The sequence below is a fragment of the Perissodus microlepis genome, chromosome 14 (assembly GCF_051167445.1).
Source record: "Perissodus microlepis isolate ML-2025 ecotype Zambia chromosome 14, ASM5116744v1, whole genome shotgun sequence".
Lineage (NCBI taxonomy): Eukaryota > Metazoa > Chordata > Actinopteri > Cichliformes > Cichlidae > Perissodus > Perissodus microlepis.
Window position 1 is genome coordinate 9,614,792 of NC_140474.1, and position 21,737 is coordinate 9,636,528.

Genomic DNA, 21,737 nt, shown 5'->3' on the forward strand with positions numbered 1-21,737 from the left:
GCAGCCCCGCTTGTCGCGAGGGGGGGATTGATTTCAACAGAAATGCCACGAGAGAGCTTCCAAACCCTCTCCTCTGCCGTTAACGCTAATATAAACTCATTGGTCTACATAAAGCCACATGGCACCCGGTGAGTGCAAATCGCCTTTAAACTCCCCAGGAAGTTGAGGCGGATCATGGTTCCGCACTTCACACTTAAGAAAATACACTCGCAGCTCGCCTCTTCGCGCTGTTGGCAAAACTGTATCAAGCGCAACACTGTCCCTTGTTTCCAAACAAAAATCAGCTTCGCCTTGAAAAACGGAACAAACTGTTTACTGTTGCCGGGGTCGTTACGTCCCTCACAGCTGTCTGTCCGAGCCCCCTGACTTGAAGATTAGAAAGTAAAGTGAGTACTTACAGAAAGAGAGGAAAAGCAAACAGCCTGCCACTTTGTGACCGACGTGTGGGCTGTTCGACAGCATCCCGGGAGAGTCGTATTTGAGCTGTGTAGGTGGTGGAGGAAGCTCGCAGAGCATGGGCTTTCTGACTGTTAAAAAACAAACAACTGGGCTTTTCCTTTTCACGGAAAACGGGGAGTAGATCTGTGCTCCGGCAGGAGGCATCGCCACTTTCTGTACGAGGCGCAGGGACGCGCTCTGCTGGCGGGATGAATTCACTGAGCTCAGCTGACAGGCTGCCCGGCCAGATGGTGGAAAAAACAGAAACGCTTACTGGAGGCTAACTGCTGCTACCTTCAAGTGCTCCCGTGAAACTCCCGACTTAGCACTAGAGCTGGAAATACATCTTACCGAGCAGTCTTTTTTTTTAATCAAAACGTGTTCGAAAAGGTCAATGTAGGTTTATCAAAGGTTATAATTATAATTTTAATTAAATGAAATAAAAAATAAGCCATGAGTTGCTTAAAATTTAACCCATAACTCCAACTAAAGCATAGCCATAACTTTAGAGAATTCAAAATGCTAAAAAAAAAAAATAAATAAATCCACCCAAATAACCCAACTATTTAAAGTTTACTGTTAATTAACGGAGCACCAAATCCACACAGTTAAGAAGCTGATACCAAGAAATGTTGGCCAGCCTGTTAGAAATGTTATGTTTACCTGAGTAACTAATCGGTTATGTAGTTCCAATTCTACTCTGGAGATAACTGTTCAGTTTTCTCTACAGTTTTGTCACTTCCTCCCCCACAGTAAACATTTGTCATGTCTTACCAGAGGAAATCACACGGGCAACTAGTGACATGAACTAATTGGTTCCAGTTATGCCTTCTTATAAACCATGCCATTAGGTCAGCTTAGATAATTGCCGGATCCTGGAACTGGGACGCCTAAGTAGGATGCAGCCCTTGTTAGAATTTCATCGAGTGGTTTCCTTGCTTTATGTTGAAATATATTCATGGAAAATGTCAGTAAGAGGTCACAACTTACATTCATGATAATAATGATGTGTAGATCTGCTATATACAGCACTGCAGACTGTTGGTTTTGCACATAAAGAAACCACAGGGAGACGTTTATCAAAAACTCTCCACACTCACCCAACACTTCTTTGTAGATTTTTATAGATCCCCATAAAGCAGCTGTCTCCATGTTTCTGACTCACATTTTGCAAAGCCTTCATTTTTCACGTTGTTTTTTATACACGCCATTAGTTGTTTTGTTGTTGTTGTTGTTGTTTTTTATTTAGGTGCACTTGTTCAGTTATTTGCTAATGCAAATATCTTATATCTCAAATATCAGTTAAGACTATTTAGGCATATATTCATATATGACCTGCTGAAGATCAAAATGAGCATCAGAATGGAATTTAAGTGACTCTGACTGTTGTTGGTATCAAACAGGCTGCTCTGAGTACTTCACTAACTGCTGATCTACTGAGAATTGTTCAAAAGAACAAAAATCAAGGGAGTAGCAGTTCTTTGGGAAACTGGGTGAAAAGGCCTTGTTGAGGTCAGAGGATAATGACTAGAATGCTTCAAGCTGATGGGAAGCCAAATAACTCAAATAACCACTCGTTACAACCAACTGAACATAAAGCAGATGGGTTATAGTAGAAGAAGATCACTCTGAGCACCATTTCTGTCAGCTAAGAAGAGGAAACTGAGGCTAAAATTCACACTGACTCACCAAAATTGGACAAACAGAAGAAAAAAAAATGTTACTTGGTGTGACGAGGCTTGATTTCTGCTATGGCATTCAGGTGGTCGGGTCAAAATCTGGTACAAACAACATGAAAGCATGGATCATGATGTCTGCTTCCAACAGGATAATGCACCATGTCGTGAACTCAAATGATCTCATACTAGTTTTCTGAACAATACGGTAAGTTCACTGAATTCAAATGACCTCCGCAGTCACCGCATCTCAATCCAAACAGAGCACCTGTGGGGTGTGGTAGAACAGAGATCGTGCTCATGTATACACAGCTCACAAATCTGCAGCAATTGTGATGCTACCATGTCAATATGGACCAAAATTTGTGAGGAATATTTTTAGCACCTTGTTGGATCTGGGCCATGAATTAAAAGGCAGTTCAGAAGGCAAAAGGAGATCCAACCCCCTTCTTTAGCTCTTTCAATGTCATGATAGTGTTGCACTTCTAGTTTACTGTTTCCATTTTATTATGTCTTACTGTTTCCTGCTATGACAAGAAACGTATATCTAGTAAAACACCTGCAAAGTCACCTGCATTTTTGCCTGATTACACTTCTCCTGAAAAGACTCTGGTTCCTTCATATCTGGAGTTAATTTGAACTTGTGAGAGTGGGACAGCTTACACCTTTATCATTCTAATTAGGAGACAGTGGATTAGTTACGTCATTAAGTCCCAGCAAAATGTGAGCAGGGGCCTAATTAGCACAATAACTTACAGCCCTTATGTGCTGGGTCTGAAACTGTGTTATGTCGTAACATAGCCATTACCAGCTGCATAACCATATTACTTTGTTCTATTGAGAATATGGTAATATTGAGCTTCTTATGGTATGGTATGAATAGCCAAATCAATAGCTTTCTGTAGCCATGTCAATATGTTGTAAAATGTGACATTATGGGAACAGATCTAAAAATTGAGGGGACATTTTTGCATCTGAAACAGAAGCTTAACTAACATTATAGCATGTTAGCTATATTGCATTTTAGTTGTTGTTGTTTTTTAAGTTTTTTTCTCTTGTATATGTTTTTCAGATTTTTCTCTTCATTTTTTTCATCCTTGGAAAAGGAATGCTTTTCTGAGGGCTGCATTGTACAAATGTACAAATTAGGCATCTAAGATCAGCAGTAGTTTAATTGTTTTATTGTTATTTGCTTATTGGGGAAAAAAATCACTGTTAAAACTAAGACAAGTAATGAAAATCAAAATGTCTTTTTATCATTATACAGAAGAATAGGCCCAATTGACTTTGAATTTCAATTGGTGGCAGCACCTCTGTGCTCCAAACTCCATAAATGTTACATTTTGGCAACTGGGGTGGCTCAAATTCACTGCTTTCTGTTATTCATCTTTCACGTGGGATGTGAGAAACACGCTTTTCAACATCCTGTGAAGGCAGCATTCATTCAGATGCACTTTGACAGATCTGTCCAGATTTGTGACTATGAACACAGCTAGAAACAAGAAAATCACGACAGTGTCTTATTTTGTTTTTTTCCCTCCAGTGACAGTACATGAAAGAGCAAGTTGTGAACAGTGACGGTGACTTGATTTTACAGAGACAAAGTAGACTTGACTGGTTTCTAAGTGCTAACATAAGAAGCAACTTGCCCCCAGTCTACTGTTACTGAAGTTACTACATGTTCTGTCTATATTAAACATTAAATAACAACATTAACATGTTTTTGTGTCCTAAATGTGTAACTAATGTGAATTTCTGAGAGCTTTAACCTGTAATTATAATGTTATTAACTATAAACACAAACTATTATACGATTTAATAGTTACTGTAATCAAAAAACAAATCAGATGTGCATAACCTCCCCTGGGTTTCTCTTCTAATTATTGTTTGTTAACATTATATTACAAACCCTCATACTTTCCCAGTAAGAGAAGGACTGGGGACTATTCAGGTCCGTGTGTGTGAATGCATGTGTAAGAAAAAGGATGATGGATTGCAGGTTTTAAAGTTCTCCATGGATATTGTTTCTACGGCGGTCCAGAAGAAAAAAATAAATACCATAGTGACAATTTACTTGATGAACTACACACTATGCACACTATCTCATTCCCTCATTTTTCATTTTATGTCACATTTCATTTTGTTTTCGCAAAGTTGACTCTGTCTACAACGGTGCATTCCCCTTACTTTTACCTGAAATACATGCATAAATTCCTTCTAAAATATTGCCATGCACATTACTTGGTTTATACAGGCAGGTGACAAATTAAAACCTCTGACCCCTACAGTGAAGTGATTTGGTGGCTCTTGGAGCTATTTTACTAAGAGAATCAGGATCCACTTGTCCCCTTAGAGGGAAATCAATACAGAATGGTTGTGAGAGATTAGCCTTTATCCTGTGATGAAACATTTCTATCCCGATGAGTGGTCTCTTCCAGGATGATGAGACTCCAATCTATAGGGGTCACTAAATGGTTTAATAAGTATGAAAATGTGATGTGAATCACATGGAATGTTTTGGATGTATTAGACACATCTTTTTACCACAGTCACTAAAACATAAAGATACTTTCTGTTTTGTTTTGTTTTTTTCCCTTAATTTGCCATTGTCTTTATTCTGATAAAGGTCTCCATCTTTGTTATACTTTAAGCAGGTGTCTCCTGTTTAGACTCAAGGATCAGATAGATCCTTCTCATTCATGTGCTCAGAAAAAACAGAGAAGGGCATTTAATGTAAACTGCAATGCTTTATTTCTAAATGATAGGAATGAAAAATCTGAAAGCAAGCAGACTTTTATTAAGAAGACAATGTACAGTACTGTGGATGGGGTAATTTACTGAAATGCACTGACATACAATGTATATGTTTATACAGTGCTATTGATCTTGAAAGTCAATATTGAACCTTTATTCTTCAAAACAGCCTGAACTCTCTTAGATAAGCTCTCCTGCACTTTCTTTAAGTAAGTAGTCTTCATGAATAGTTCTCCAGGCTTCTTGAAGGACATTCAAAGCTCTTCTTTGGATGTTGGTTGTTTTGTTCCATTCTTTGTCAAGATGATCCCACACTGCTTCAGTAATGTTAAGGTTGGAAGTCTGAGGACATCAGCCCGTGGCTGATAGAGGCCCATTATGTGTTTTTCTATCTAGGTATGCATTTCTTCTTTGGGATCATTGTTATGCTGATAAATGAAGTCATTGTCAGCCAGATGTTTTCCAGATGGTACTGCATAGTGGCACTTTTTTGTATATATATATATATATATATATATATAAAAGCTTGAAACCTGGAGCTTGAAACGGAGTTGCAGAAAGGTGCGACAAAGAAGGTGCATAAGAAATACAGCAAGCTGTCCATACCTGAGGCCTTGGAAACTGCCAAGCAAAGACTCACAGCCTTGGCCAGCCGCTTGAGGAGGTACACCAGAGAGATAGAAGGCAGGAGAATAAACCAGCTGTTCTCCACAGAACCAGCAAAGGTGTACTCTCAGTGGCAAGGGAACAATAAGAGAACAGCACCACCAAGGCTGGAGACGGAGCAATACTGGAAGAGCATATGGGAGAAGGACGCAACCCATAACGGCAATGCTCAGTGGCTAGTGGATCTGAGGGCAGACCATAGCGACCTCCCTGAACAGGGTCCAGTAACCATCACAGTGGCAGATATCCAAGAAAGGGTCTCCAGTATGAAGAGTTGGACAGCACCAGGGCCCGACATGGTTCACGCCTACTGGCTGAAGAAGCTTACTGCACTCCACAAGCGTCTGGCAGCACAAATGAACCAGCTGCTAGTTAACGAGAGACACCCGGAATGGCTAACCGAAGGTCGGATGGTCCTGATCCCCAAGGACCCCAAGAAGGGACCGGTCCCATCCAACTACCAACCAATAACCTGCCTCAGTACTACATGGAAGCTCCTGTCAGGCATCATATCAGCTAAGATGAACAGGCACATGGGTCAATACATGAATGGGGCACAGAAAGGGATTGGCAAGAATACCAGAGGCGCAAAACACCAGCTACTGGTAGACAGAACAGTCAGCCGAGACTGCAAGACCAGACTGACCAACCTGTGCACTGCCTGGATTGATTACAAGAAGGCCTATGACTCAATGTCCCACAGCTGGATACTGGAATGCCTAGAATTGTACAAGATCAACAGGACCCTAAGAGCCTTCATCAGGAACTCAATGGGGATGTGGCGTACAACACTAGAGGCCAACTCCAAGCCCATAGCACAAGTCACCATCAAGTGCGGGATCTACCAAGGAGATGCTCTGTCCCCACTGCTGTTCTGCATAGGCCTGAACCCCCTCAGTGAGATCATTAACAAGACTGGCTACGGATACCGACTACGGAACGGTGCAGTTGTCAGCCACCTCCTGTACATGGATGACATCAAGCTGTATGCCAAGAGTGAACGAGACATCGATTCACTGATCCACACTACCAGGCTATACAGCAATGACATCGGAATGTCGTTCGGACTGGAGAAGTGTAGTCGGATGGTAAAAAAGAGAGGGAAGGTAGTCAGAACTGAGGGGATTGAACTACCAGAAGGCAACATTGCAGACATAGAGGACAGTTACAAGTACCTGGGGATCCCACAGGCGAATGGGAACCATGAAGAGGCCACTAGAAAAGCTGCAACCACCAAGTACCTGCAGAGGGTCAGGCAAGTCCTGAGGAGTCAGCTGAACGGTAAGAACAAGATCCGGGCCATCAACACCTACGCCCTGCCCGTGATCAGGTACCCTGCTGGGGTAATAGGCTGGCCAAAGGAGGAGATAGAAGCCACTGACATAAAGACAAGAAAGCTCCTTACCATGCATGGAGGGTTTCACCCCAAGTCCAGCACCCTGAGGCTGTACGCTAAGCGGAAGGAAGGGGGCCGGGGACTGGTGAGTGTCAGCACCACAGTCCAGGATGAGACAACGAACATCCAAGAATACATTGGGAAGATGGCCCCAACTGACCGAGTGCTCAGTGAATACCTCAGGCAGCAGAAACCCAAGAAAGAGGAGGGAGACGAGGAACCATCATGGAAGGACAGGGCCCTGCACGGTATGTACCACCGGCAGATAGAGGAGGTGGCTGATATCCAGAAATCCTACCAGTGGCTGGACAAAGCTGGACTGAAAGACAGCACAGAGGCACTAATCATGGCAGCACAAGAACAAGCTCTGAGTACAAGATCCATAGAGGCTGGGGTCTATCACACCAGGCAAGACCCCAGGTGCAGGCTGTGTAAAGATGCCCCAGAGACAATCCAGCACATAACAGCAGGGTGCAAGATGCTAGCAGGCAAGGCATACATGGAACGCCATAACCAAGTGGCCGGCATAGTGTACAGGAACATCTGTGCCGAGTATAACCTGGAAGTCCCAAGGTCAAAATGGGAGATGCCCCAAGGGTGGTGGAGAATGACCGAGCTAAGATCCTGTGGGACTTCCAGATACAGACGGACAAAATGGTGGTGGCTAACCAACCGGACATAGTGGTGGTAGACAAACAGAAGAAGACGGCCGTAGTGATCGATGTAGCGGTTCTGAATGACAGCAATATCAGGAAGAAGGAACACGAGAAGCTGGAGAAATACCAAGGGCTCAGAGAAGAGCTCGAGAGGATGTGGAGGGTGAAGGTAACGGTGGTCCCCGTGGTAATCGGAGCACTAGGTGCGGTGACTCCAAAGCTAGGCGAGTGGCTCCAGCAGATCCCGGGAACAATATCGGAGATCTCTGTCCAGAAGAGCGCAGTCCTGGGAACAGCTAAGATACTGCGCAGGACCCTCAAGCTCCCAGGCCTCTGGTAGAGGACCCGAGCTTGAAGGATAAACCGCCCGCAGGGGCGTGCTGGGTGTTTAATATAAGAACTATCTTCAGGTATGGCCCCCACAGAGCCCTGATCTCAACATCATTGATTGTGTCTGGAATTACATGAAGACACAGAAGGATGCGAGGAAGCCTTCATCCACAGAATGTCTGTGATCAGTTCTCCGGGATGTTTGGAACAATCTACGAGCCGAATTCCTTCAAAAACTGTGTGCAAGTGTACCTAGAAGATTTGACGCTGTTTGGTCACACCAAATATTGATTTGATTTAGATTTGTCTTTTGTTAATTCAGTGCACTTTGCTGATTAATGAAAATAACTGATTAACATTTCCATTTTTGAAAGCATTCTTTTGAAAGCATTTTTCCTCACCTGCCTAAAACTTTTGCACAGTACTGTGTAATTGTTTTCTACATTCAAAACAAAAACAAATTATTTGTTTTTGTGACAGGCAGCTAACTAAAGCACCTAAAATACGATTAAAATTGGTTCTTTGCTAAGTTGTCCGGTGAGGATATGGCACTGGTTCTTCCCTTGCACTGGGTGACTTTTTAATGCTTGAATGATTCATAAGTCAGTGCTGTCTTTTAACGACCTTCGGAAAGCCTGGAGAATTACTATTATTATTTTTTAAAGGCCACTTTAAAAAATTACAAAAGTCTGACTTCTTGGAACCAAAAAAAAAGGGGTGGATCAAGACTTTTGCACAGTACTGTATGTTAGTCCGATAAAAAAAAATCATGAATAATGCACATATAAATCTGCATATACATATACATATATTTTGGTTAAAAATCTCATTAAAGTGTGCAAACCAGAGTTCTGCTCATTGAAACCACATTTTTTTCCTATGATTCTGTGTTTTTTCCCCAATAATGTTAAATTCTCAACCAAACAACAAAAAGAAATAAAGAACAATATTAATGAATTCATGTTTTCGCATACTCTCGTACATTTAAATATTTACTAACCAATTATATTTTGGTGACTCTGAGTAACTGATTCATGATGTAAGAGTAAAAACAGTGGAAGTGAAAACAATAACGTTTTAGGTTGTAACTAAAAGTATGAGCTATAAGATGTTGTAAAGAGAAATGTCAGGTGATCATTCCCTGTTGCTTTGTCACTTCTCTCAGATAAATACACGTGTGTGTGGGATCTGTTCTCATGAATTTAGATACTAATTATAAAGTACAGAGATTTGAAAAATAATCATCCTTTGAAAGAATGAAATGCTTTGCTTTAATATTCGACTAGGCTATAAAAATAAAATGTAGCATGTTTCTTTCTCTGTTTGTTCAACACAAAGGTATTTTTTGAAAACATCAATAGCTAAATTTGTTTACTCAGTGACACGGAAGAAAATGTCATCTTAACAGTTTAAAGTCATGAGTGTCAAAATTCAGCAGTGCTCCTTCCTACTTTGCTTTATGTCAGCGATGAGATCAAAAGTGTTTCAAAATAGAAATGAGAGCAGAACTAATTTTTGTAACAGCAGGTGACCTAGCGTCCTCCTGAATATGAAAAGCTTCACATCTTCCATAAATTATATAAATCTCCTTTTGGGTGAACTTGTGCTGTCTTTGTTGGTTTAATGAACTTGGTTTGATTTTCCTGATGAGAGAGTCAACTGTATATGATTACATGAGGCCTAATTGTTTGATATTATTTCATTCTACTGTATTTTCCATGTTCCGTCTTTAAAAGTATTGGATGCTATAATGACCCAATTTCCCAATACTGGTCAATTCAGTTTCATTTTTTTTTTCAGTTGACTCAGTTCATCAGTGCTGCTTATGATAGGATCAATAGAAGCGAGGGAGAGGTGAGGTGGTTCACTGGTGTGTGGTGGCGCCACAGCATCAAAGCATTTCAGAGCGGAGTGGTTCGATAGCTTGTTAGTATGCTTGACAATTTCATTGCAAAGTCTGAAATGCAAAAGAAGACACACTTGCTCTAAATTTAAATCTCCCACTTTTTTCAGCTGAGACTGAGTTAAGACTTGCATTGCATATGTACAGTAGTCTTTGCCATAAGAATAGTTATAACTCTGTAACACCCAGCCTTCTATTCCTTTCAGAAAAATTTGCATCTTTTTTCTTCTTCTTTTTGCAGGGGAAGTGAAAAAGGCGGATACTGTATCTTGCACAGCTCAGGTAAGTTTTTGTGAAATAATGCAGTTCACCTTTAGTTCCCCCCTATCCTCCTCAGTCATGTCGGGATTGATTGCATGAGATAGACCTGTTTTTACATTCAAAATTTCATGATCTGGCATACTCAGTGGATCAGTCAGAACCTCAAAGGGGACACCAGGATGAATCCAAGATGAAGAAATGTGAATGCTCCAGCTCTCAGCCTGCCCAAAGGTGCCTGTGGGGAGGGAACTAAATGATCAGTTTTGATATTTTACCAGTTTGCACAGCGTGGTGCTGAACACAAGTGACATGGCTAAAACTACGGCTTCTTAAAATGTCATAATGTCTGAATCCATTTAAAGTCATTTTTCTGCAGCGCTATCCAACTGGGCAGCAGACCTAAGAGGTTTGCTGTCCTGTAAATAACAAAAAAAAGGGAAATTATTTTTTGAATTTTGCTTTCAGTTTTCTGTGCAATTCAGTCAGTGGATGAAACTTTATTAAAATGCATCTGGCTCAAAGTGGTGGCTCAAATTGAGTTTTAAAAGGATATTTATATGTCTCTGTGATGAAAACTTGATATCAAACACATTTTCCTAAGGACTCCAGCTTCAGAAGGCTCCCACTTTATTGTTTTCCAGCTGGTTTGTTTAAACATCCTCTTCTGGTTTGGAAAGAAGCAATTACAATTCTAGCCAAACTGTTACAGCTCTTCTTCTCCAGTTGCTGCCACACAAACCAGCATGAAACCAAACAGCAGGTACTGCTTGTTTAATTACTAGTTTAAATGATACCTAATGGGTATTTGAAGCTGAGAGAACATATACATAATACAGAAAGAATTGACCCCCAGCCCCTCCAGTTGGTCAGTAGAACCATGTCTCTCACATTGAATTCATTAACATTAATGCTGTTTTGTTTAATAAAGTCTAGAACAGGAGGATTGACATGTGCAAAATGTCACCTACCTATGAATTCTCCTTGTGCACTCCAAAGACGCACCGTGTAGTCAGTGGATGAGGTAAGCACCACTTGATCATTGTCAACAACGTGCAGGCTGGACCAGAATAAAGAGACATGAGATGAAATGGGAGAAGGCATTTCTGGAGGAACACACTAAATCATCTACCCTGTTGGTACATAAGATGGCAGATGCACCGTGGGCAGCTTCTCACCTATGCTGATTGTACGTTTAAGCCCTTCCCACATGCAGTCTCTTCTATACTTTGTTTATGTACTGCAGCAGCAGGAAGTTACCGGTAAGCTGTTTCTGTTGCTGCTGCTGCTGCTGCTGCTGCAGCTGCTGCTGACACCTCAGACTGAGAATGAGTGGATTCACTAAGGATGTACCCATGAGGAATTTTAAGCACGCAACTAACTAAAAGTTAAACACACAAAGAGTCTAATTCAGTCAGGTCCACTATAGTCAAAAAAGGGATGGCATTTCCAACTGTAGTAATTTATATTTCATGGCATGGCTCTTTTCCGTGCCTTCCTACACTTTCAAATGCATACATATAAAGCCAGAGCTGGGGAGAGCAGCAGCAAGACCTCTGAGCAAAAAGAGCAGGCACCAGTGATAACACATATGACACTGATTAAGTCAGACACAGCATGAAAAGAGGAGCTGGCCTGGAGGTGGGTTGCAAAGCAGTTTGCAGATACACAGTAAAGCAGACTAAAACAGCTTAAATACCATGTCCTATATGAAATGTGTGAATTGGATCCTAGAAGAGTGGTTCGTGTGGGCTGGCACTGATGTCAGCTGCCTGGCTTGAGACTGAGCTTGATTTTGTGACCCGCCTGAATTAATGCTATGCTCTATTTCTGTATTTTACATACCCAGTAACTGTGTTGGTGTGGGCACGCCAAAAGGTTTCAGCTAAAGGAATAAAGGAAAAAAAGTGTCCTGATAAAGACAATATCTAAATTTCACCATTTGCAAAACGAAAGAAGAAATCAAAGAAAAAATAATGTACTAACCTCTTAGTGATTTCTTCTCAGGGTCTAGCTTTTCCATGCTGTAGACATAGATGTAACCAATTCTGTCAGCCATGTACAGCAGAGCATCCTTCTCTGCTTTGGCCAGTTTTGTTATCTTTTGTTGAAATTTGGACTGAAAAGTGCAGATGAAAATAAAAATTGGAATTTACTTAATACTTCTCTACAAACCGATCACTGATTATTCAAATTCATTATTTGGTAATGGCTCTCTTCAGCTCAAATGAACAGAATAAAAGGAACAAAATCAAACAATAACAGTTATCTCCCCCGTCGTGACCAAATGTTACCTTCCCTACCGAGGGACTTAATAGCCTACATTTCACTGAATAACGTTCCTCTTCAAATAATATGACATATACATAATAGAATAAAAGCTGTGTTGACTGTTAACAAAAAATTGCAAGTATGCGACCCATTGATGGTTGGTTAATAAACACAGGTGAAGCCAACAACTGTTTTGATTCTGAAGATTTTTGCAGGTCATTTGTGTTAATATTTTTGTGCTGCTTCTTGTGTTATTTGTGCTGACTTAAGCAGAATTGCTTAGGCATACATTGCATTTTATTTCAGCTTTGAGGAGGTTGGAGAACTACTTGGATGTCCTCATGTTCATCCACCTCCCAAAGCAAGAGGCCCTGCTTTGCATTACTTAGCTGCAAGGAATGTACCTGGTAGTTTCTTAAAATCTAGAGCTAAGCAAAGAACATGCAGACTATATATTATCTTGATTTTTATTCAGCTGTTTTGAAGACAAGAGAAAGAAAATAAGTATTCCTTGATTGCCAAAAGGGAAGCAGGGAAACATTGCAGAGTAAAAGATCTTACAGCTTTGAAGCTGCTAACAAACTTTCCTCTGCCGAGCACATTCCAGAGATTTACACAGCCTTTAAGAAGAGAAAAATATATAATTAACATTATAATGGAGGACACTGTAAGGTTGCACAAGTGCAGTCTTGCTTATTAGACCTGTTTATAGCACTGACCTTCGGCCCCAGATGACAGGAGAGCTGTAGTTGAGGAAAGCTCTTTTAAATAGGAATCCTTCAGGAAAACTATGCTTGGAACACTTGTATCCAGACCTAATTGAGAGAGAGAAAATGTGAGACAAATGCAGTGATTTGATCACATTAAATTTCACTTTGAAGCTCCAAACTCACCTTTAACATCTTGCTGTTCAGCTACAATGGGACTAACAAACCGACACTGTATACGTCCAGAATTCACGTTCCACACTATAATCTCGCCATCAGAGCTGCCAGTGGCCACAAAAGATGGGGGACACTGTGCCATACAAAGGATGTCATCCTTATGGCCATTTTTCTGTAGAGAGGCAAACTGTTAGTCTTGGTACAATTGCAAAAAGATTAATTTGTTAATCCTAAACCCAAAACTGCAGTTCAGTCTGAGTTATTCAGAGTAATTATCCATCTTTACACAAGGTCAAATGCATAGCTTATGGTTATATCTATGGGGGGGGGGGGGGGGGGGGGGGTATTGTTAACATATATAACAAGTACTATATAAAGATTTTAAATATCATGTCACATTTCACCTCTGACACTTCATTTAAGGGCAATAGACTGAACGGAAGGTCAAAGTGATTGCAACACTATGTTCGATCAGTAAAACTATGTTCTATTTTTTTGGGATTGATAACATATGCGCGCACGCACACACACACACACACATAGATAGATAGATAGATAGATAGATAGATAGATAGATAGATAGATAGATAGATAGATAGATAGATAGATAGATAGATATGGAACTATTAATGGGGATTATGTACACATACACATATGTTATTTCATTGTATTTCATTATCTACATTACAGTAACGGCTTATAACTACTTAAATACATAACAATTTGAATACATGCACATGTTTCTGAATAAGTACTTTCTTTTGGAAACCAACCTTTTTTCACTTGATTTTTTATTACTAAACACATTTACTAAACAATGAATCCTACACATGTACTATATACACTGATACAAATCATATACGGGACCTCTAAGAGCTAGCTTGATTAACTTTTGTTATTTCTCAGTTCTTTCATATATTAAAAAAAGAAAGAAAAAAGGAAACAAATTATACAACTAGCTCAATTTGAACAATATATCAGTCTTCTCATTTAACTCTGCGTTATTGTGAATACTTTGTAAAATATTGCCAAAACAATTCCTGAATCTTATCAGCTTAGAAATGATCAAGAAGTTTGTGCACCTCATGGAATACGTAAATGCCAGAAAGGTCAACTTCTGTTAAGCAATAATTTACAGGAAATGGAAAATCAAAGGATTAAAGAGCTGGGAGGAATCAGGATGGAGAATATTTTGAGTTATTTCAGGCCTAATATGAATGTCAAAGAGCTTTCACTGAAGTCTTGATTTTGCCTAAAATATTCAAGCCAAATATGTCACACATGGATTAGCAACTCATTTGATGTCAAACCCCTGAGCAAGCAGACAAGCCAAACATTAGTCCTGCTGCTGTACTTCACACACTGATACAAAGTGATTCATCTCGTTCTTCATGTGTCTATTTCTCACTGCACTCAACAGGAGGATTTTGCTTGGAGTGATGCTGCCAATGTGTAACTGTATACACCACTAACCGGGAAAAGCAGATGGCATTTTGAACTTAGATTATATTCTGTGCCAAAGTGAAATATTTAGCGGAACTAGGTCATGTTTTTAAAGTTTAATGAGATGCAACACAACACTGACCATCTGGAGGAACTGAAAAATTCACACTGAACTGGAGGCTCAGTGGGTAATGGGGAGGAGAGCAGTACATATAAAACAACCCATTGATCTTCCTCCTCCAGGCCATTAATGAAAAACAATTTCAAGAGAGCCCGCTGTAGATAATCAAAGGGGTCACTTTTCTTCTTGGCCACTGTAATGTAGCCTTTCTGCTCTGTTAATGGGCGTCTTTGAGGGTGAAAGGAACCATGAGGCATAATGAAAGAGACGGAAGGGCATGGGACTCGCCTCATCCAATGAATCATACGGCATTAATGAGAATCAGTTTTTCTCCTGCAGCTCATGTATGCAGAACTGTGTCCCGCTGTCAGAGATAACTCCACCAAATTAGTCAGGTGAGATCAGATGAAACAAAAACTGTAATTTATGAGCTGATATTTGTGGGGGTTGATTACGCAGCTTTGCGAGAACTAGTCACTTTCAAAAAAAATGGAAAGAAATCTGAGCACTTGGCAGTTTTACCTGGTAATGAAGTGAGGATTCGCTTGGTCTGCGGAGGCGATTAAATGTTTAGTGTCCAAAGCAGCATAATTTGTTGACTCATCATATCCAGATATGATGGTCAAACAAAAGAGATTATGTTGTGCTTTCCTTTTGTGTCTTATAATAGAACAAAATATACTTCTGAATTTTATAACTACATATATGTCTCCAAATGCCATTATATAAGAACATAGAGTCCCTGTTTATTAATACACTAGAAGGTGGTAAAAGAACACATCTTTTCTGATTCTTCATTAAGAAAAGATTGCATTTTAGTGGTATTGCAATAACAAGTGTTTTTTCTTTAGTAAAACTCTTGATATAATTTTATGTATACACAAAATAATAAGAAACCTTATAAGACACTGTAATATTGGTGTTCAAGGTCTGCATTCTGGACTAAATCAGTGAGAGAAACATCATTTCAGCAGAATCTCAGAGTGTGTGGAACAGAGCGTGCCATGAAATACAAGTATAGGTGACAGGTTAGAGTTCAGCTGCACTGGAACTAAGACCCAAAGAAGTGATGTGAGGACGCTGATGTGTATGGAATAAAATTAGTAAAATGCCAGCATAATTAAGTATTGTCAGACATTTATGAGGACAATTTTATGAGAGGAGTAAAGGTGGAAAACTGAGGAGAGGAGAGTGAGGCAGGAAGGGATATTTCACTGCTTGAGTTTAAAATCTGTCTGCAGGCAATGCTACGCAGCAGGGCAGAGATCAGGGAAGCTTGGTTACCCATCTTTCCCTCTGAGCTTTTCAGCCAGTCAGCAAAAATTATTCTTTGGACTTTCATAAGACTATAGTATTCTTTATATGTCTGTATAATATGAACACAGGGGCAGTAGGGAAGCTTTATTTTCAGTGTTTGTAGGTGCAACAGTGACTGAGGCAAAGCATGGTCAGGACTGGCCTGGCAGCCCCTACTAAATAATGTACAAAGATGATTTGTTCTGTGACAGGAAGGATAAAATGCACCACGGTGTGGTGTGTAGCATTCTGATTACACAGGCAAACCTAAGTAGGTACTGAAAAATCAGATGCAGGCTCCAGCTTGTCTAGAAATACAAGAGGTAGGTGTAGCTATTTTCTTTTCCTTAAATGTAGCAATGCCACACTGTGTCAATTTTCCGCATTTAAAATTTCACACAAACGTATGACCAGCAAAATGCTGTGGTAGTCCAAGAATTTACACTGGCACATTATGAGAATGCTTTACAATTGTTGTATGAAAAGCATTTTAATGGTGGTGTGATTCAATGTTTTGTATACAACCAGGTTATAACAGTTATTATAAGATTATGTTCTATGATATGATCATGTGCATTGTTGAATAATCTCCAATGTATATTTAAAACAACACACTGACTTCACAATGATAATCTGACACAATAATAATAATCTGTGATTCAGCTAGATAGACTACAACTCTAGTTTTTTAATGTGTTCCACTAGACTCACTTTGCCCTTTTTTCAATTTAGTACAAAAGCCTGTGCTTTGGCTGACATCAGCTTCACCTAAAATACATGTCACAAAGGAACACAAGCTCACTCAGAGGGCACTAAACACTTTTTTAAAGATGTTTTTAACTTGAGCTTCTGTTGTTAGACTTGTTGTTGTCAAAAGAATATTTGTAGTAGTGTTTGTAATTACCAGATCATCCTGCCATGAAGCCTGTGGCCTCTGGACATGATGAAGATCCTCAGGTACGTCCTGACAAAGTACAGACGCTTAATCAGCAAACAGGGAGGCATTTTGAATTTTTTATATTAGCAGTACCTTTTTTCCTTCATCTTTAAAACATCCTTTAAGGATAAAACGTGTCATTAGACATGGGATTAAAAATGTGCATCATTTTTCCTCCTTCATTTGTCTGGTTTTATAAAACAATTTTAAGAAGGGCATATGTGATATGAACCGTCTTTATTTTCTATTTCAGAATGGAGGTTAGCTGGTAATAACAGTGTAAACAAATCCAAATAGGATGCAACATGATGGAAGGATGGAGGAAAGAAGAAATAATTGGATGGGGATTTCTGAAATACAACTGACAGATAATATCTTGAATTCGTTCATTTCTTTTGTACTCACTGGGTAAATGTCAATCTTCCGGTCCCTTCCCACTGACATCACATAGCTTCAAACATAAATTGCACAAGCTCAGCGTGGATTCAAATTTATTCTAAGCCAAAAACACTTCCAAATATCACATCATTACTCACAAATTCCTGTGGACTTGGAGAAAGATGCAGTCACACACCTCACGACATTCACCATCTACAGGGAGAAAAAAAATTCAAAGTAACTTTTCAATGATCAGATAATTTAGTGTTTCAAACTTTCTGAGAGAGTAAAAGAAAAAGAAAAAAGAAACCCATGCCTTTCTTTAATGTCTTCAGGCATAGACCATTGTTGAAGTTCCAGATCTTTAAAGATCCATCTCTTACACCAGTGACGAGTCTGCAGACTCAAGAACATACGATGTGAGAATGGCATCTTATAAGTATGATAAGGTAGTGGCTTATTATATTATATAAAAAGGTGACACGAAATATTGTATCATACCTTCTCCCTTTGGGATCAAATGTCAAACAAGTGATAGAAGACAGTTCGCGAGAGCCACCAAACTCAAAAAGTTGACACCCAGTGTCAAAATCCCAGACTCTCACAACCTAAAACCAGTAACAGCTCAGGTTTATTAAACACTTGATTTTCCGAATATCTAATATGATGGTGGGGTATGTGTTTTAACAGACACTGGAATCATTATTAATAGAATTCTTAAGGTGGTTAACATGTTGCAAAGCAGTAATTTACTCACAGATCCTTCAGTGCAGCTGACTACCTGACGAAACTCCTTACTGTAACCGCAGCACAAAACAGGCTCATTATGAGAAACAGTGAAGTGACGGTGAAGCCGCTGCCTGACAGAAGAAAAAGATAAGAAGATGAATGAAATAACTAGAGCGAGATTAGTATTAAGGAGACACAGTCATCTCTGCAAAAATAAATCTCCATGTTCAGAATGAAAGTAGGATTTTAGTTTAAAATCAACAGCTGTATTGAACTTCAGAGCATATTGGATCCCCTCGCTAACTGAACTCAAAGGCATGACATCCTACCTTAACTTCAGAGGGAGCATAGTCATACAGTCTGCTGCAATATACAGAGACTTCATTGCAGGGGAATATGCGCATGCAGATATATCACCATGAATCCGGCTTGCTTTGGGGTCTGCTGTAAACAGGCAACACTGATCCTGAAGATGCCAAATCTGAAGTAAACAGATGAACAGCAGTGAAAGACCTCACACTGTTTACTGTTTATCCTTTTAACCACAGTATAAATTATGTCTTATGAGAGAATAAAGTATACTAGAGTTATACAGTTATGTGAAAAATAAAGTAAAATATTTTTTGCATCTTACATCTAAATACTATGAGTTCAATAGTTTGCAGATTCACTTTTAGTAGCAAAAACCTGAAGTAATCATTTTCTGTATTACTTGATCAGCTTCTCATATTGGTGTGTGAGAAATTGGTGTGCAGGAATTTTGGCCCACTCGCCATTGTGATACCCTGATTACTTTCTTTGTAGATTTGTTGATGCGTCTGGGATAACCGTCCTGTTGCATAATCCACTTTAAGCTTCAGCTCTGAGACAGATGGCCTCAAATTTGTCTCTAGAATACTTTGGCATACAGCAAAATTTATAGCTTACTCTATGACTGTAAGGTGCCCAGGTCCGGTGCAATACAAGCCTAAATCATCACCCCTCCACCACCATGCTCGACTGTTCACATGAGGTGTTTGTTCTAATATGCTGTGTTTGATATTTGCCAAACATAGCATCATTCACTGTGGCTAGAGAGCTCCACTTTAGTTTGGTGTGTACAAGGAACATTATTTCAGATGTCTTGTGATTTGTTAAAATGCAGCTTTGCCATCCTAAACCACGTTGGTGTTCTTTGTAGAAAGAAGAGGCTTTCTCCTAGCAACAAGAACAGTCGTTTTTTTTTTTTGTTTGTTTTTTTAAATAATTGTACCGTCGTGAAAATTTCATATGCTAACTCTGACCTGTAGTTTCTGAGATATAGATTTTGGAGTTTTTCTACTTTCTCTGAGAATTGCATGGTCTGAAGTTGGGGTGAATTTTGTCTACTCCTGGGAAGATTGATCATTGTATTAACACACAATGATTGCTCCAAATCAGCAATGATGCTCGGTCAATCAAGTGTGCTTCATTAACAGCCCAGGCCAACACTAGCGGGGCACTTACTTTTTCACAGAACAGCATAGAAACTTTCTTTTTGACGTGACCGTATATACAGTCAGATGGCTTCTATCAGTATTATATTGTACCACTGAATCCTTATTATTATGGTTCATCTGTAATCATCTATCAAGTAATGTGATACAATTGAAACTCACTGTCAAATTTAAAATGTAGTGGACTAAAAAGAAAAGTATAAGTATCCCCACTGGAACATGGTGGCACTAAACTGGCAAAGTTAACCTTATATCAAGTTTTCTAATACTGTTGGAGAAATGCACATGGGCTTGATGACTGTACAACAATAAGAATCACAAATCATTTGTATAATTTGGAAAACATAAAATCACACGTAAAACATAAAAATGAGTCATCAGTCACTTTCACAGTGCAGTCTGTTGAGACAGAGAAGATTTGATTGTCTTCTGAGGAGATGCGGATGGAGATGATAGGAGCAGAGTGGCCTTTCAAAATACCAGTTGGTTTTCTAAAATTGAAATTGAATCAGGTGAAAAAATTATTGTGTTTTAAAAACATGATACTTCAAAGAACAAAATCCCAGTGACTCTAGGTCCCTTACCCAGAATAATGTGGATTCCACAGGCGTATAAGTTTATCCATGCCTCCAGTAATCAGCAATCTGTGCTTCTGACAGAGGTCAAAGGTCCTGACACCTTTGTAGATGCTAAAGACAGTCTGATCACATGATGCCCGGACCTGTGGTGTCCAACTCAGCTGGATCTTCTTGGATTTACCTTCATAACAGGTCTCTTTAATTTCACTCAACTGTTGCTCAGCATCTGTTAAAGGCAGCAGGCAGCCTCAAGAAGGAAAAAACAAAATAAAACATAGACAATACACATTTTATTTAGGCTTTGTGTACAAGCATCAATCAAAACATTCCTTTTGCACCAACGGTAAGTCATTATCAGAATAAATGACCAAGTCTGCAAGTGGACATGCCCACATGCGGGGTGATCACGCACACAGACAGGTGGGAATAGATTGGTGAATTTGTGATAGATGAGTCATCATGAGTCATTTCTCACAGCTATCCATCCAGGCTACCTAATGTTCAAAACTGAGTTTAATTACTGAACACTGCAGAATACAAAGGAGTTGATTTTTTAAATCTATTTTTTAACGACCATCCTAAGGATGCGTGATTTTCGATTTGGTTCTCTCATTACAGACACTGTGTATGCATCCAAAACAGACAAGTAAATATGTACATCCACGTAACAACAATAAATGTATGATTTTCTGGTATTGTACTGAACATACTATATAGGAAAGACGGAAATAGAGCTGAACAGAAATTACCTATAACAAGAGAAGAAGATTCTTCATTTGATGAGGAGACAACAACCTGAAGACTATGAAAATATTTAATCTAAATTGGGAAAGAAATGTTTCTGTTTTAGGACTTTCATTTCATAATATAGGTCAAATATCACACCATGACCAAACCTCAATATATTTCTTCGTATGGAGGATAACCACAGAAAGATAAAACGTCACCTGTGTCACCCAGTCATGATGAACCTTCCATCTAATAAAAGCCAGGTTTGGAGAAAGAACTGCATGGTTAATTGATATGTTAGGTATAGTTTCAGTCTTTGGCAGTTTATTCCATAACCTATAAAAAGAGATGTGGAGATGTTCAGTCAGGCCTGAAAACCATCAGACATTCAGAGATGCAACTTCATGTAGGTCATGTATAATTAGGGGACACATAGAATCTGAGGTATCATTTTAAATCACATAACAATAACCAGCAACATGAAGTTGCCAATTTGACTAATATTCTCTATTTTTCCGTTTACAGATTGTTGCTTTATAATTTGAATTAAATGACAGCAGTAGTAACACTACTAGTAAAATACACATGTTTTAATCCTCCAAAACAGTCTAAAAATAAACTCTCAAAAGTGTTAAAAAGTGAATCAAATCAAGGTAACTCACCTTTAAACTGCATGATAATTAAAATAAAACAAAAATAAATTAATAAAAATCACTGAGTTAAAAACCAGGTGGCACCAAAAGTGACTGATGATAAAATTTCTTCACTTGGCTTTTATAAATATATAAACGTTGAAAATTAGACGGTGCTAGAGTAAGC

The 21,737-nt window shown here is 39.3% G+C and overlaps 2 protein-coding genes and 2 long non-coding RNA genes across 4 annotated transcripts in view; all 4 read right to left on the minus strand.

Annotated features, from left to right (window-relative positions):
- b3glcta (beta 3-glucosyltransferase a) overlaps window positions 1-706 on the minus strand; it is a 79,068-nt gene extending 78,362 nt beyond the window's left edge. The window contains exon 1 of the mRNA XM_084950470.1: window positions 399-706. Within this exon, the coding sequence (XP_084806596.1) occupies window positions 399-603 (205 nt within the window). The 5' untranslated portion in view covers window positions 604-706. The remainder of the gene's footprint in view (window positions 1-398) is intronic.
- A 7,247-nt stretch (window positions 707-7,953) lies between these two features.
- wdr95 (WD40 repeat domain 95) lies at window positions 7,954-17,616 on the minus strand. Its single transcript, XM_084951793.1, has 10 exons — window positions 17,566-17,616; window positions 17,435-17,480; window positions 16,997-17,056; window positions 13,242-13,404; window positions 13,068-13,163; window positions 12,910-12,968; window positions 12,064-12,196; window positions 11,923-11,962; window positions 11,049-11,137; window positions 7,954-10,315 (listed from the first exon to the last, which is right to left on the minus strand). Exons 2-10 carry the CDS (start codon window positions 17,471-17,473, stop codon window positions 10,098-10,100), a joined length of 897 nt encoding a protein of 298 aa, XP_084807919.1. The 5' UTR covers window positions 17,474-17,480; window positions 17,566-17,616; the 3' UTR covers window positions 7,954-10,097.
- A 107-nt stretch (window positions 17,617-17,723) lies between these two features.
- LOC146373419 (uncharacterized) lies at window positions 17,724-18,620 on the minus strand. The gene is made up of 3 exons (XR_014802177.1): window positions 18,466-18,620; window positions 17,909-18,267; window positions 17,724-17,803 (listed from the first exon to the last, which is right to left on the minus strand). It is a non-coding gene; the product is annotated as an uncharacterized LOC146373419 (long non-coding RNA).
- A 1,119-nt stretch (window positions 18,621-19,739) lies between these two features.
- LOC146373420 (uncharacterized) lies at window positions 19,740-21,010 on the minus strand. The gene is made up of 3 exons (XR_014802176.1): window positions 20,939-21,010; window positions 20,196-20,436; window positions 19,740-20,102 (listed from the first exon to the last, which is right to left on the minus strand). It is a non-coding gene; the product is annotated as an uncharacterized LOC146373420 (long non-coding RNA).
- Window positions 21,011-21,737: the final 727 nt, after the last annotated feature.

Bases quoted from the DNA above. Each gene is read 5' to 3' on its own strand.
- wdr95 (XM_084951793.1), bottom strand. From the start codon at position 17,473: ATGTCAGTGGGAAGGGACCGGAAGATTGACATTTACCCA. The intron at 13,164-13,241 runs GTGAGTTTGGAG...TCTCTCAATTAG, and splicing joins TGAACAGCAAGATGTTAAAG to GTCTGGATACAAGTGTTCCA. The intron at 11,138-11,922 runs GTATGTAAAATA...ATTCTGGTCCAG, and splicing joins CACACCAACACAGTTACTGG to CCTGCACGTTGTTGACAATG.